Source organism: Phytophthora cinnamomi (assembly GCF_018691715.1).
Source record: "Phytophthora cinnamomi strain GKB4 chromosome Unknown Contig96, whole genome shotgun sequence".
NCBI lineage: Eukaryota > Oomycota > Peronosporomycetes > Peronosporales > Peronosporaceae > Phytophthora > Phytophthora cinnamomi.
In genome coordinates, this window is record NW_027151029.1 from 1 (window position 1) to 12710 (window position 12710).

The 12710-nt window shown below is 57.9% G+C and overlaps 1 protein-coding gene across 1 annotated transcript; it reads right to left on the reverse strand.

The window, feature by feature from the left end:
* Positions 1-10597: 10597 nt before the first annotated feature.
* IUM83_18103 (reverse transcriptase) lies at positions 10598-11427 on the reverse strand (the record flags this gene model as incomplete). Its single annotated transcript, XM_067943085.1, has 1 exon — positions 10598-11427. A coding segment is annotated over one exon (830 nt), but the record flags the coding sequence as incomplete, so codon positions are not given.
* Positions 11428-12710: the final 1283 nt, after the last annotated feature.

A 12710-nucleotide genomic window follows, 5' to 3' on the forward strand; every position in this document is an offset into this window, starting at 1 on the left:
GCTTCTGCGCTTGCAGAACCTGTTCAGGTTCTGGCCAGCGACGGAGCCTTTGGTTGTCCTCGCCAGATCTGCCGATTGCTTCCATCGCTTGCCATTTCGCCGAGCTCTCGCGCAGAAACACCTTGAGCCACCGCCTCCTTGTCGCCTCTACGCCATACGTAACTCCGCCCTGTCGCTTGTCAAAGCGCCACTGTCCGCCGCTTCTGCTCCTCCAGCCGATGCACCCGCCGTTCATCATGAACGCGCAGCGCCGCTTCGTACTTCTTCTCTCGATTCGATGTCACCAGCCCAGTCTGCGTCCGAGTAGCCACCCGCAGCCGTCACCCTTCGAGAACTCGATGCCGTACCGATAGCTTCCGCCACGGTCAGCGGCGAACTGACTCAGCACGCCTACTGCAGCAGCCAGGTCCGGACGCGTCGCCACCATCAGGTACACATCAACGCGCCGACAGCACTCCGATACGGCACGTTCTTCATCGTGTCTTCATGCTGTTACCCTCGCATGTTCTTGGTCAACTTAAGTCCTGGATCCTGCGGCGTCTTCACGGGTTTGCTGTCCTGCATGCCGAACTTGCTCAGGATCGACTTGAGAAACTTGGTCTGCCGCATCGTCACCTTGCCGGACTCCAAGTCGTTCTTGATCTCCATGCCGAGGAAGTACGTGAGCTCGCCGAGGTCTGTCATTTCGAACCGTTTGCTGAGTGCGCGCTTGGTCGACTCCATCAGCTCGTCGTCGTTGCTGGCCAGGATCAGGTCGTCCACGTAGATGACCACGAAGATCGCGTTGTGTCCGTCGCGTTTCACGTAGACGCAATGGTCGGACTCGCACTTGGTGAATCCCAGCTTCAGCATGAACTCGTCGATGGTCTTGTTCCACATGCGCGGCGACTGCTTCAACCCGTACAATGACTGCTTCAGCTTGCACACGTAGTCCGGTGGTCTTCATCGACGCAGCCGTCCGGTTGCACCATATAGACTCTTCGTCCAAGCCGCCATTCAGGAACGCCGTCTTCACATCCATCTGATGCAGCTTGAGACCATACTTGGCGGCCAAACTCAGCACGGCCCGGATCGACGTGAACTTGGCAACTGGTTAGCTGTCTCGTCGTAGTCGATGCCGTACTTTCTGCGAGAACCCCTTGGCCACCAGACGCGCCTTGAACCGTTCGACCTCTCCAGCCTGGTTCTCCTTCACGCGAACACCCATCTGTTGCCGATGGCCTTGCGTCCCTTCGGCAGTGGCACCACTTCCTCTTGTTCCTTTACAGCGAGTCGTACCCGAGTCGCATGCTTCCACTGGCTGCGTCGCTGGATCTATCGCCGACTTGAACGTAGTCGGCATCTCTCCCACTGAATCCACGACGTACGCAGCTCAAAATTTGATTTTGCCGCAGATATCCATCGCTCCAGCCGTCCATTGCGCTTCGGCCTCGGCACCTTACCGGTTTCAGCGATGCGTCCGCGTCGCTCGCTGCCGGTTCGAAGTCTTCATCCCGCGCAGCCTCTCCACTGCCGTCCTCATCCGATTCGGACGAGTCTCTTCATCCGTGGCATCTTCATCATCTTCATATCTGGAAGACCAATCACCACATCCTTCGTAGCATATTTGCGTCTCCCACCGTCGAAGACGTCTTCCACGAACTGCGCGTCGCGGCTCACCAACACGCGACCGCTCTCTTCAAACCGATACGCTTTCTCGTGCCCGAGTACCCAGGAACCGGCAACGCACCGACCGGGCGTCAAACTTGGACCGCTTCGCCTTCGGGACCAGCACGTACGCGTGGCAACCAAACACCTTGAGGTTCGCCAGCAATGGCTTCTTTCCCGTCCAAACTTGGTGCGGCGATCTGTTCGCCAACAGCGTGTCGGACTGCCCGTTCCGGAGGAACGTGGCTGTCACCACCGCTTCACCCCAGTAACCCTTCGACAACCCGGCATGCTCCAAACACGCGCGCACACCCACCACAACGTCCGGTTCATCCGTTCCGCCACGCCGTTCAGCTGTGGCGTGTACGGCGGCGTGAACTTCTGCACGATACCACGGTCGCTGCAGAACTTGGCCATCTCGCGCGAAGTGTACTCGCCACCGTTGTCTCTCCAAAGCGTTTTCACACGCTTGCCGGTCTGCGTTTCAGCCAACGCAACGAACTCAGCGAACTTGGCGGCCACCTCCGACTTGTTCCGCATCAAGTACACCACACAGAAGTGCGACTTGTCGTCGATGAACGTGACGAAGTAGTGCTTGCCACCAAACGTAGACGTCTGCATGGGGCCGCACACATCGCTGTGAACCACTTCCAGCACTTGCTTCGCACGGTTTGGAGACGACTTCATGTAGCTCACTCGCGTTTGTTTGCCGAGTGAGCATCCGTCGCACAGCTCCCACTGCTTCACCGACGTCATGTCGATGCCAGAGCCGTAGCCCTTCTTGACGATGGCGTCTAGACCGCCATGGCCAATGTGACCAAGTCGAAGGTGCCAGAGGTACGACGTGGTGTCCCCTTTGCGATCCTTCGAGCTTGCCACATTGGCCTCGTCAGGCATCACCGGTGTCATGCTCAGCTTGAACAGCCCTTTGCCTTCGCGAGCGCCGAGCTTCCACTTGAGACCCTTCGTCTCCGTGAAGCACCCGTCGCTCTCGAACGTCACAGGCCCGACGTCCTTGGTGAATCTGCCGACGGAGAACAGGTTGCGCGACAACTTGGGAATGTGCCACACATTCGTGAGCACACCCTTCTTGACGCCGCGCGGGGTCTACATCTTCATCACGATGTCGCCTCTCCCGATCGCTTGCACCACACCGTCGTCCGCGAGATGCACGTCCACCGGCGAGATCTTCTTGTAGTTCCTCATGAACTTCTTGGAACTGGTCATGTGCTGCGTCGCACCCGAGTCGACCAGCCACACCTCATTCGACTTGGTGGTGTTGCTCCCACCACCAACCGAGAAGAGGAAGTCGCCAGAGTCGTCCTCACTCTGCGCGACGTTCGCTCGCTGCGGCCTCTGCCGCTCCGCGTTCTCGCGGATTCGCACAGGACACTTGGCGATCCAATGTCCTTGCTCCCCACAGTAGTGGCAGGCGCTGGCCTTGTTGGCGGTCTGCCGTCCCTTGCGCTTGCCGTTGTCGCTTGTCATGAACGCTTGGCCTTGACCGTGCGCGGCTCCGTCGACGCCGCCACCTTGCTCCTTGCGCTTCATGTCCTCATGCAGCAGCCGAGCCGTCACGAGTTCCCACGACAGCGAGTCGGCTCTCGACTCCAACGCCGTGATGAGGAACTGGTACGACTCGCTGAGACTCCCAAGAAGCGTGATCACCAAGTCATCCTCGCTGACCGGAGCGCCCACTGCGTCGAGCTGCTCCGCCAGAGTCTTGATCTTGTTGATGTGCTCCAGCACATCATCACCTTCCGCCATCATCGTCGTGAAGAAACGTCGACGAAGGAAGAGCTTGTTGGCCAAACTCTTCTTCTCGAAGTGTCCTTCCAGTCTTGACCATGCATCGTACGCATCCTTCGCCGACCGGACCAGCGGCAGCTGCGAATCTTCCATCGCGAGACAGATGATCGCCAGCGCCTTGCGAGACTTCCTCTTGAACGTCGTTTGGTCCAGCGTAGTGGCGCAGTGCTCCAGCTTGATCTCTCCACTTGTCACTTCCCACAGGTCTCGTTCCTCGAGCACCATCGCCATCTTGAACTTCCACGTGTGGAAGTTGGTTCCGTCGAACTTGTTGATGCGAGAGGTCGTGGTCGAGGCGGCGTCCATGGCGAAAGCGTAGTCGGAGTCTTCAGCAGGGAAAACGGGGCTTGGGCTCATAACCAAAAGGAAGGTCGTTTGAGCACTAGATGTCAGAATGCAAAGTGATTGATTTAGGTCCTTAGTTCGCGAACTGCTTGCTACCTCTAAGCCTACTGGATATTCCTGCTGGATACACTCTACTGGATTCCTAACTGGATAGAAGGTCTTCAGCCAATCAGCGAGTGCCACGTAGATGCCCATCCTGTACCCACAATCCTGTACCCACGCGTCCCATCATCAGCGTCCCGTAATCCTCGTCCCATCATCACACGAATGATGGCGGCACCACTGAGTGAAGGTCACACCGGTACCTTACTGGTACACCGCAGCTGGTCGAGGCGATCCCTTGACAACATTCCCACGCGACTCGACGTCGGCTGCACCTTGGATCCCCAGCTTGTGTCGCAGAACTTCGAACTGCACGGAAGTGATCGCCTTCGTCATGATGTCGGCCAGCATGTCCTTCGTCGAGCAGTACTCCAACACCACCTGACCGTCTTCCACCTTCTCACGCACGAAGTGGTAGCGAATGTCGATGTGCTTGGTGCGCTTGTGGAACTCAGGGTTCTTGGCCAACGCGATGGAGCCTTGGTTGTCCTCGTAGATCTTGATTGCTTCATCGCTTGCCATTTCGCCGAGCTCGCGCAGAAACACCTTGAGCCACACCGCCTCCTGCGTCGCCTCTGACAGCGCCATGTACTCCGCCTCTGTAGATGACAGCGCCACCGTCCGCTGCTTCTTGCTCCTCCAGCTGATGCACCCACCGTTCATCATGAACGCGTAGCCGCTTGTACTTCTTCTCGATTCGATGTCACCAGCCCAGTCTGCGTCCGAGTAGCCACACACAACTCCGCAGCCGTCACCCTTCGAGAACTCGATGCCATGCGTGGGCGTGGCTTGCAGATACCGGAGCACACGCTTGAGGGCTTGCCAGTGTGGGACACGGGTCGGCGGCGAACTGACTCAGCACGCCTACTGCAGCAGCCAGGTCCGGACGCGTCGCCACCATCAGGTACATCAACGCGCCGACAGCACTCCGATACGGCACGTTCTTCATCGTGTCTTCATGCTTGCAGCCACCCTCGCACATGTTCTTGGTCAACTTAAGTCCTGGATCCTGCGGCGTCTTCACGGGTTTGCTGTCCTGCATGCCGAACTTGCTCAGGATCGACTTGAGAAACTTGGTCTGCCGCATCGTCACCTTGCCGGACTCCAAGTCGTTCTTGATCTCCATGCCGAGGAAGTACGTAAGCTCGCCGAGGTCTGTCATTTCGAACCGTTTGCTAAGTGCGCTTGGTCGACTCCATCAGCTCGTCGTCGTTGCTGGCCAGGATCAGGTCGTCCACGTAGATGACCACGAAGATCATGCTGTGTCCGTCGCGTTTCACGTAGACGCAATGGTCGGACTCGCACTTGGTGAACCCCAGCTTCAGCATGAACTCGTCGATGGTCTTGTTCCACATGCGCGGCGACTGCTTCAACCCGTACAATGACTGCTTCAGCTTGCACACGTAGTCCGGGTGGTCTTCATCGACGTAGCCGTCCGGTTGCACCATGTAGATCTCTTCGTCCAAGCCGCCATTCAGGAACGCCGTCTTCACATCCATCTGATGCAGCTTGAGACCATACTTGGCGGCCAAACTCAGCACGGCCCGGATCGACGTGAACTTGGCCACTGGAGCGAAGGTCTCGTCGTAGTCGATGCCGTACTTCTGCGAGAACCCTTGGCCACCAGACGCGCCTTGAACCGTTCGACCTCTCCAGCCTGGTTCTCCTTCACGCGAAACACCCATCTGTTGCCGATGGCCTTGCGTCCCTTCGGCAGTGGCACCACTTCCCACGTCTTGTTCTTGAGCAGCGAGTCGTACTCCGAGTCGCATGCTTCCTTCCACTTGGCTGCGTCGCTGGATTCCATCGCCGACTTGAACGTAGTCGGCATCTCTCCCACTGAATCCACGACGTACGCAGCCTCAAAATCTTGACTCTCTTGGGCCGCCGCAGACATCTCATCCAGCGTCGAGCGTCCATTGTGCGGCGCATATCGCTTGGCCCTCGGCACCTCCACGGCTTCTTCTAGTGACTGCGTCCGCGGGTGTCGCTTGCTGCCGGGTTCGAAGTCTTCATCCCGCGCAGCCTCATCCTCACTGCCGTCCTCATCCGATTCGGACGGAGTCTCTTCATCCGTGGCATCTTCATCATCTTCATCTGGAAGACCAATCACCACCTCCTTCGTAGCATATTTGCGTCTCCCACCGTCGAAGACGTCTTCCATGAACTGCGCGTCGCGGCTCACCAACACGCGACCGCTCTCTTCAAACCGATACGCTTTCTCGTGCTCCGAGTACCCCAGGAACCGGCAACGCACCGACCGGGCGTCAAACTTGGACCGCTTCGCCTTCGGGACCAGCACGTACGCGTGGCAACCAAACACCTTGAGGTTCGCCAGCAATGGCTTCTTTCCCGTCCAAACTTGGTGCGGCGACTTGTCGTGGCTAATAGCGCGTGTCGGACACCGGTTCCGGAGGAACGTGGCTGTCACCACCGCTTCACCCCAGTAACCCTTCGACAACCCGGCATGCTCCAACATGCAGCGCGCACACTCCACCAACGTCCGGTTCATCCGTTCCGCCACGCCGTTCAGCTGTGGCGTGTACGGCGGCGTGAACTTCTGCACGATACCACGGTCGCTGCAGAACTTGGCCATCTCGCGCGAAGTGTACTCGCCACCGTTGTCGCTCCGGAGCGTTTTCACACGCTTGCCGGTCTGCGTTTCAGCCAACGCAACGAACTCAGCGAACTTGGCGGCCACCTCCGACTTGTTCCGCATCAAGTACACCACACAGAAGTGCGACTTGTCGTCGATGAACGTGACGAAGTAGCGCTTGCCACCAAACGTAGACGTCTGCATGGGGCCGCACACATCGCTGTGAACCACTTCCAGCACTTGCTTCGCACGGTTTGGAGACGACTTCATGTAGCTCACTCGCGTTTGTTTGCCGAGTGAGCATCCGTCGCACAGCTCCCACTGCTTCACCGACGTCATGTCGATGCCAGAGCCGTAGCCCTTCTTGACGATGGCGTCTAGACCGCCATGGCCAATGTGACCAAGTCGAAGGTGCCAGAGGTACGACGTGGTGTCCCCTTGCGATCCTTCGAGCTTGCCACATTGCCCTCGTCAGGCATCACCGGTGTCATGCTCAGCTTGAACAGCCTTTGCCTTCGCGAGCGTCGAGCTTCCACTTGAGACCCTTCGTCTCCGTGAAGCACCCGTCGCTCTCGAACGTCACAGGCCCGACGTCCTTGGTGAATCTGCCGACGGAGAACAGGTTGCGCGACAACTTGGGAATGTGCCACACATTCGTGAGCACACCCTTCTTGACGCCGCGCGGGTCTGCATCTTCATCACGATGTCGCCTCTCCCGATCGCTTGCACCACACCGTCGTCCGCGAGATGCACGTCCACCGGCGAGATCTTCTTGTAGTTCCTCATGAACTTCTTGGAACTGGTCATGTGCTGCGTCGCACCCGAGTCGACCAGCCACACCTCATTCGACTTGGTGGTGGGAGCAACACCACCAACCGAGAAGAGGAAGTCGCCAGAGTCGTCCTCACTCTGCGCGACGTTCGCTCGCTGCGGCCTCTGCCGCTCCGCGTTCTCGCGGATTCGCACAGGACACTTGGCGATCCAATGTCCTTGCTCCCCACAGTAGTGGCAGGCGCTGGCCTTGTTGGCGGTCGCCTGCCGTCCCTTGCGCTTGCCGTTGTCGCTTGTCATGAACGCTTGGCCTTGACCGTGCGCGGCTCCGTCGACGCCGCCACCTTGCTCCTTGCGCTTCATGTCCTCATGCAGCAGCCGAGCCGTCACGAGTTCCCACGACAGCGAGTCGGCTCTCGACTCCAACGCCGTGATGAGGAACTGGTACGACTCGCTGAGACTCCCAAGAAGCGTGATCACCAAGTCATCTCGCTGACCGGAGCGCCCACTGCGTCGAGCTGCTCCGCCAGAGTCTTGATCTTGTTGATGTGCTCCAGCACATCATCACCTTCCGCCATCATCGTCGTGAAGAAACGTCGACGAAGGAAGAGCTTGTTGGCCAAACTCTTCTTCTCGAAGTGTCCTTCCAGTTTTGACCATGCATCGTACGCATCCTTCGCCGACCGGACCAGCGGCAGCTGCGAATCTTCCATCGCGAGACAGATGATCGCCAGCGCCTTGCGAGACTTCCTCTTGAACGTCGTTTGGTCCAGCGTAGTGGCGCAGTGCTCCAGCTTGATCTCTCCACTTGTCACTTCCCACAGGTCTCGTTCCTCGAGCACCATCGCCATCTTGAACTTCCACGTGTGGAAGTTGGTTCCGTCGAACTTGTTGATGCGAGAGGTCGTGGTCGAGGCGGCGTCCATGGCGAAAGCGTAGTCGGAGTCTTCAGCAGGGAAAACGGGGCTTGGGCTCATAACCAAAAGGAAGGTCGTTTGAGCACTAGATGTCAGAATGCAAAGTGATTGATTTAGGTCCTTAGTTCGCGAACTGCGTGCTACCTCTAAGCCTACTGGATATTCCTGCTGGATACACTCTACTGGATTCCTAACTGGATAGAAGGTCTTCAGCCAATCAGCGAGTGCCACGTAGATGCCCATCCTGTACCCACAATCCTGTACCCACGCGTCCCATCATCAGCGTCCTGTAATCCTCGTCCCATCATCAGCGTCCCGTAATCCTCGTCCCATCATCACACGAATGATGGCGGCACCACTGAGTGAAGGTCACACCGGTACCTTACTGGTACACCGCAGCTGGTCGAGGCGATCCCTTGACAACAGCTACCTGTTCCAAGTCGCCGGCGGACCGATCTCGTGGGGTTCCAAAGAAGCAGAATCAATGTGTGTCCACTCTGCTGGCGTGGCGAGTACATCGCACTGAGTTTGGCGATTCACGAAGACGGCAGTGCTGTACCAGAGATCCTGGTTGCTGCAGGCGGAGTCACGCCTGACGCGTCGCGTTGAAGATTTTCGAAGACAACCAGTCGTGCATCAAGATGACTAAGAACCCTGTCAACTATAAAGTACACTTTACGACAAGCAACGACATCAAGCTAATTGTGTCGCGACGCGCCGAATGTCAAGGCGGCGAAGTGATCGTCGAGTACTGCGAGACTGCCACCATGCTGGCCGACATCATGACCAAGGGACTTGCGGACCACGCCACAAGGACTTGAGGTACTTACGGCTGCGCTCGGCGTTCACGCGTGTTCGCATTGAGGGGCGTGTTGCAGGGTACTGAACCCTGAGATCGTTCGCACACTGTACCAGTTCCGAGGTACCCGAACCGGTTAACGAACCGGTCAGCCGACCACACGTTGATTAGACGAGTAGGTTGATTGGACGAGTAGTGTAGAACGTGATGGTTGATTAGTTTGATGGGACGCACGGCCGCGTGTCTTTAGCACTAGCCTAGGGTGTAAGCTCCAACAATCCAATCACTTCTGAATTTCGATTCAACCCTGCGACCAGCGTTCCTCGCCTCGCCCCAAGCCTCGGCGGTGCCGCGTCGCCAACCCATGACCAAGTCTGCAAGTGCAAGACCAACTACGATGACCTTCTTCATCAGCGAGTGCCACGTAGATGCCCATCCTCCAGCATACACAACCAAGTCCTGCGAGCTACCCACGATGACGTCCCATCGTTCGCCGCCGCCATCAGCTTCTTCATGGAGAACCTGCAAGTCGAGCACTGATTGCATCTTCCGCTACCTAATCCGGAATCGTCCCATCATCTGGTGACATCGCCGCGGACCGATCTCATGAGACAAGTGAGGCCGAGTACATCGCACTGAGTTTGGCGATTCAAGAAGGCACCACTGAGGCCGCGCCGCCAAGCATTATCGATGGTCAGTACCATCACATCCGAGCACGAAGTCGCGCGGCGAAGTGATCACGGTACCTTACTGGTACACCGCAGCTGTACAGTCGAGGAATGATGGTTGAATACCACTTGCTGATCCCTCAGGGGCAAGCCCAAATGACAACATTCCTGTAATCACGACTCACCCGGTACCTTTACTGACGCAGCTGGTCGATGAGGCGATCGGCTGCACCTTGCACCTTTGATCCCCAGCTTGTGTCGCAGAACTTCGAACTGCACAGAAGTGATCGCCTTCGTCATGATGTCGGCCAGCATGTCCTTCGTCGAGCAGTACTCCAACACCACCTGACCGTCTTCCACCTTCTCACGCACGAAGTGGTAGCGAATGTCGATGTGCTTGGTGCGCTTGTGGAACTCCGGGTTCTTGGCCAACGCGATGGAGCCTTGGTTGTCCTCGTAGATCTTGATTGCTTCATCGCTTGCCATTTCGCCGAGCTCGCGCAGAAACACCTTGAGCCACACCGCCTCCTGCGTCGCCTCTGACAGCGCCATGTACTCCGCCTCTGTAGATGACAGCGCCACCGTCCGCTGCTTCTTGCTCCTCCAGCTGATGCACCCGCCGTTCATCATGAACGCGTAGCCGCTTGTACTTCTTCTCGATTCGATGTCACCAGCCCAGTCTGCGTCCGAGTAGCCACACAACCCGCAGCCGTCACCCTTCGAGAACTCGATGCCATGCGTGGGCGTGGCTTGCAGATACCGGAGCACACGCTTGAGGGCTTGCCAGTGTGTGGGACACGGGTCGGCGGCGAACTGACTCAGCACGCCTACTGCAGCAGCCAGGTCCGGACGCGTCGCCACCATCAGGTACATCAACGCGCCGACAGCACTCCGATACGGCACGTTCTTCATCGTGTCTTCATGCTTGCAGCCACCCTCGCACATGTTCTTGGTCAACTTAAGTCCTGGATCCTGCGGCGTCTTCACGGGTTTGCTGTCCTGCATGCCGAACTTGCTCAGGATCGACTTGAGAAACTTGGTCTGCCGCATCGTCACCTTGCCGGACTCCAAGTCGTTCTTGATCTCCATGCCGAGGAAGTACGTAAGCTCGCCGAGGTCTGTCATTTCGAACCGTTTGCTGAGTGCGCGCTTGGTCGACTCCATCAGCTCGTCGTCGTTGCTGGCCAGGATCAGGTCGTCCACGTAGATGACCACGAAGATCATGCTGTGTCCGTCGCGTTTCACGTAGACGCAATGGTCGGACTCGCACTTGGTGAACCCCAGCTTCAGCATGAACTCGTCGATGGTCTTGTTCCACATGCGCGGCGACTGCTTCAACCCGTACAATGACTGCTTCAGCTTGCACACGTAGTCCGGGTGGTCTTCATCGACGTAGCCGTCCGGTTGCACCATGTAGATCTCTTCGTCCAAGCCGCCATTCAGGAACGCCGTCTTCACATCCATCTGATGCAGCTTGAGACCATACTTGGCGGCCAAACTCAGCACGGCCCGGATCGACGTGAACTTGGCCACTGGAGCGAAGGTCTCGTCGTAGTCGATGCCGTACTTCTGCGAGAACCCCTTGGCCACCAGACGCGCCTTGAACCGTTCGACCTCTCCAGCCTGGTTCTCCTTCACGCGAAACACCCATCTGTTGCCGATGGCCTTGCGTCCCTTCGGCAGTGGCACCACTTCCCACGTCTTGTTCTTGAGCAGCGAGTCGTACTCCGAGTCGCATGCTTCCTTCCACTTGGCTGCGTCGCTGGATTCCATCGCCGACTTGAACGTAGTCGGCATCTCTCCCACTGAATCCACGACGTACGCAGCCTCAAAATCTTGACTCTCTTGGGCCGCCGCAGACATCTCATCCAGCGTCGAACGTCCATTCTGCGGCGCATATCGCTTGGCCCTCGGCACCTCCACGGCTTCTTCTAGTGACTGCGTCCGCGGGTGTCGCTTGCTGCCGGGTTCGAAGTCTTCATCCCGCGCAGCCTCATCCTCACTGCCGTCCTTATCCGATTCGGACGGAGTCTCTTCATCCGTGGCATCTTCATCATCTGGAAGACCAATCACCACCTCCTTCGTAGCATACTTGCGTCTCCCACCGTCGAAGACGTCTTCCATGAACTGCGCGTCGCGGCTCACCAACACGCGACCGCTCTCGATCTCTTCAAACCGATACGCTTTCTCGTGCTCCGAGTACCCCAGGAACCGGCAACGCACCGACCGGGCGTCAAACTTGGACCGCTTCGCCTTCGGGACCAGCACGTACGCGTGGCAACCAAACACCTTGAGGTTCGCCAGCAGTGGCTTCTTTCCCGTCCAAACTTGGTGCGGCGACTTGTCGTGGCTAATGGCGCGTGTCGGACACCGGTTCCGGAGGAACGTGGCTGTCACCACCGCTTCACCCCAGTAACCCTTCGACAACCCGGCATGCTCCAACATGCAGCGCGCACACTCCACCAACGTCCGGTTCATCCGTTCCGCCACGCCGTTCAGCTGTGGCGTGTACGGCGGCGTGAACTTCTGCACGATACCACGGTCGCTGCAGAACTTGGCCATCTCGCGCGAAGTGTACTCGCCACCGTTGTCGCTCCGGAGCGTTTTCACACGCTTGCCGGTCTGCGTTTCAGCCAACGCAACGAACTCAGCGAACTTGGCGGCCACCTCCGACTTGTTCCGCATCAAGTACACCACACAGAAGTGCGACTTGTCGTCGATGAACGTGACGAAGTAGCGCTTGCCACCAAACGTAGACGTCTGCATGGGGCCGCACACATCGCTGTGAACCACTTCCAGCACTTGCTTCGCACGGTTTGGAGACGACTTCATGTAGCTCACTCGCGTTTGCTTGCCGAGTGAGCATCCGTCGCACAGCTCCCACTGCTTCACCGACGTCATGTCGATGCCAGAGCCGTAGCCCTTCTTGACGATGGCGTCTAGACCGCCATGGCCAATGTGACCAAGTCGAAGGTGCCAGAGGTACGACGTGGTGTCCCCTTTGCGATCCTTCGAGCTTGCCACATTGGCCTCGTCAGGCATCACCGGTGTCATGC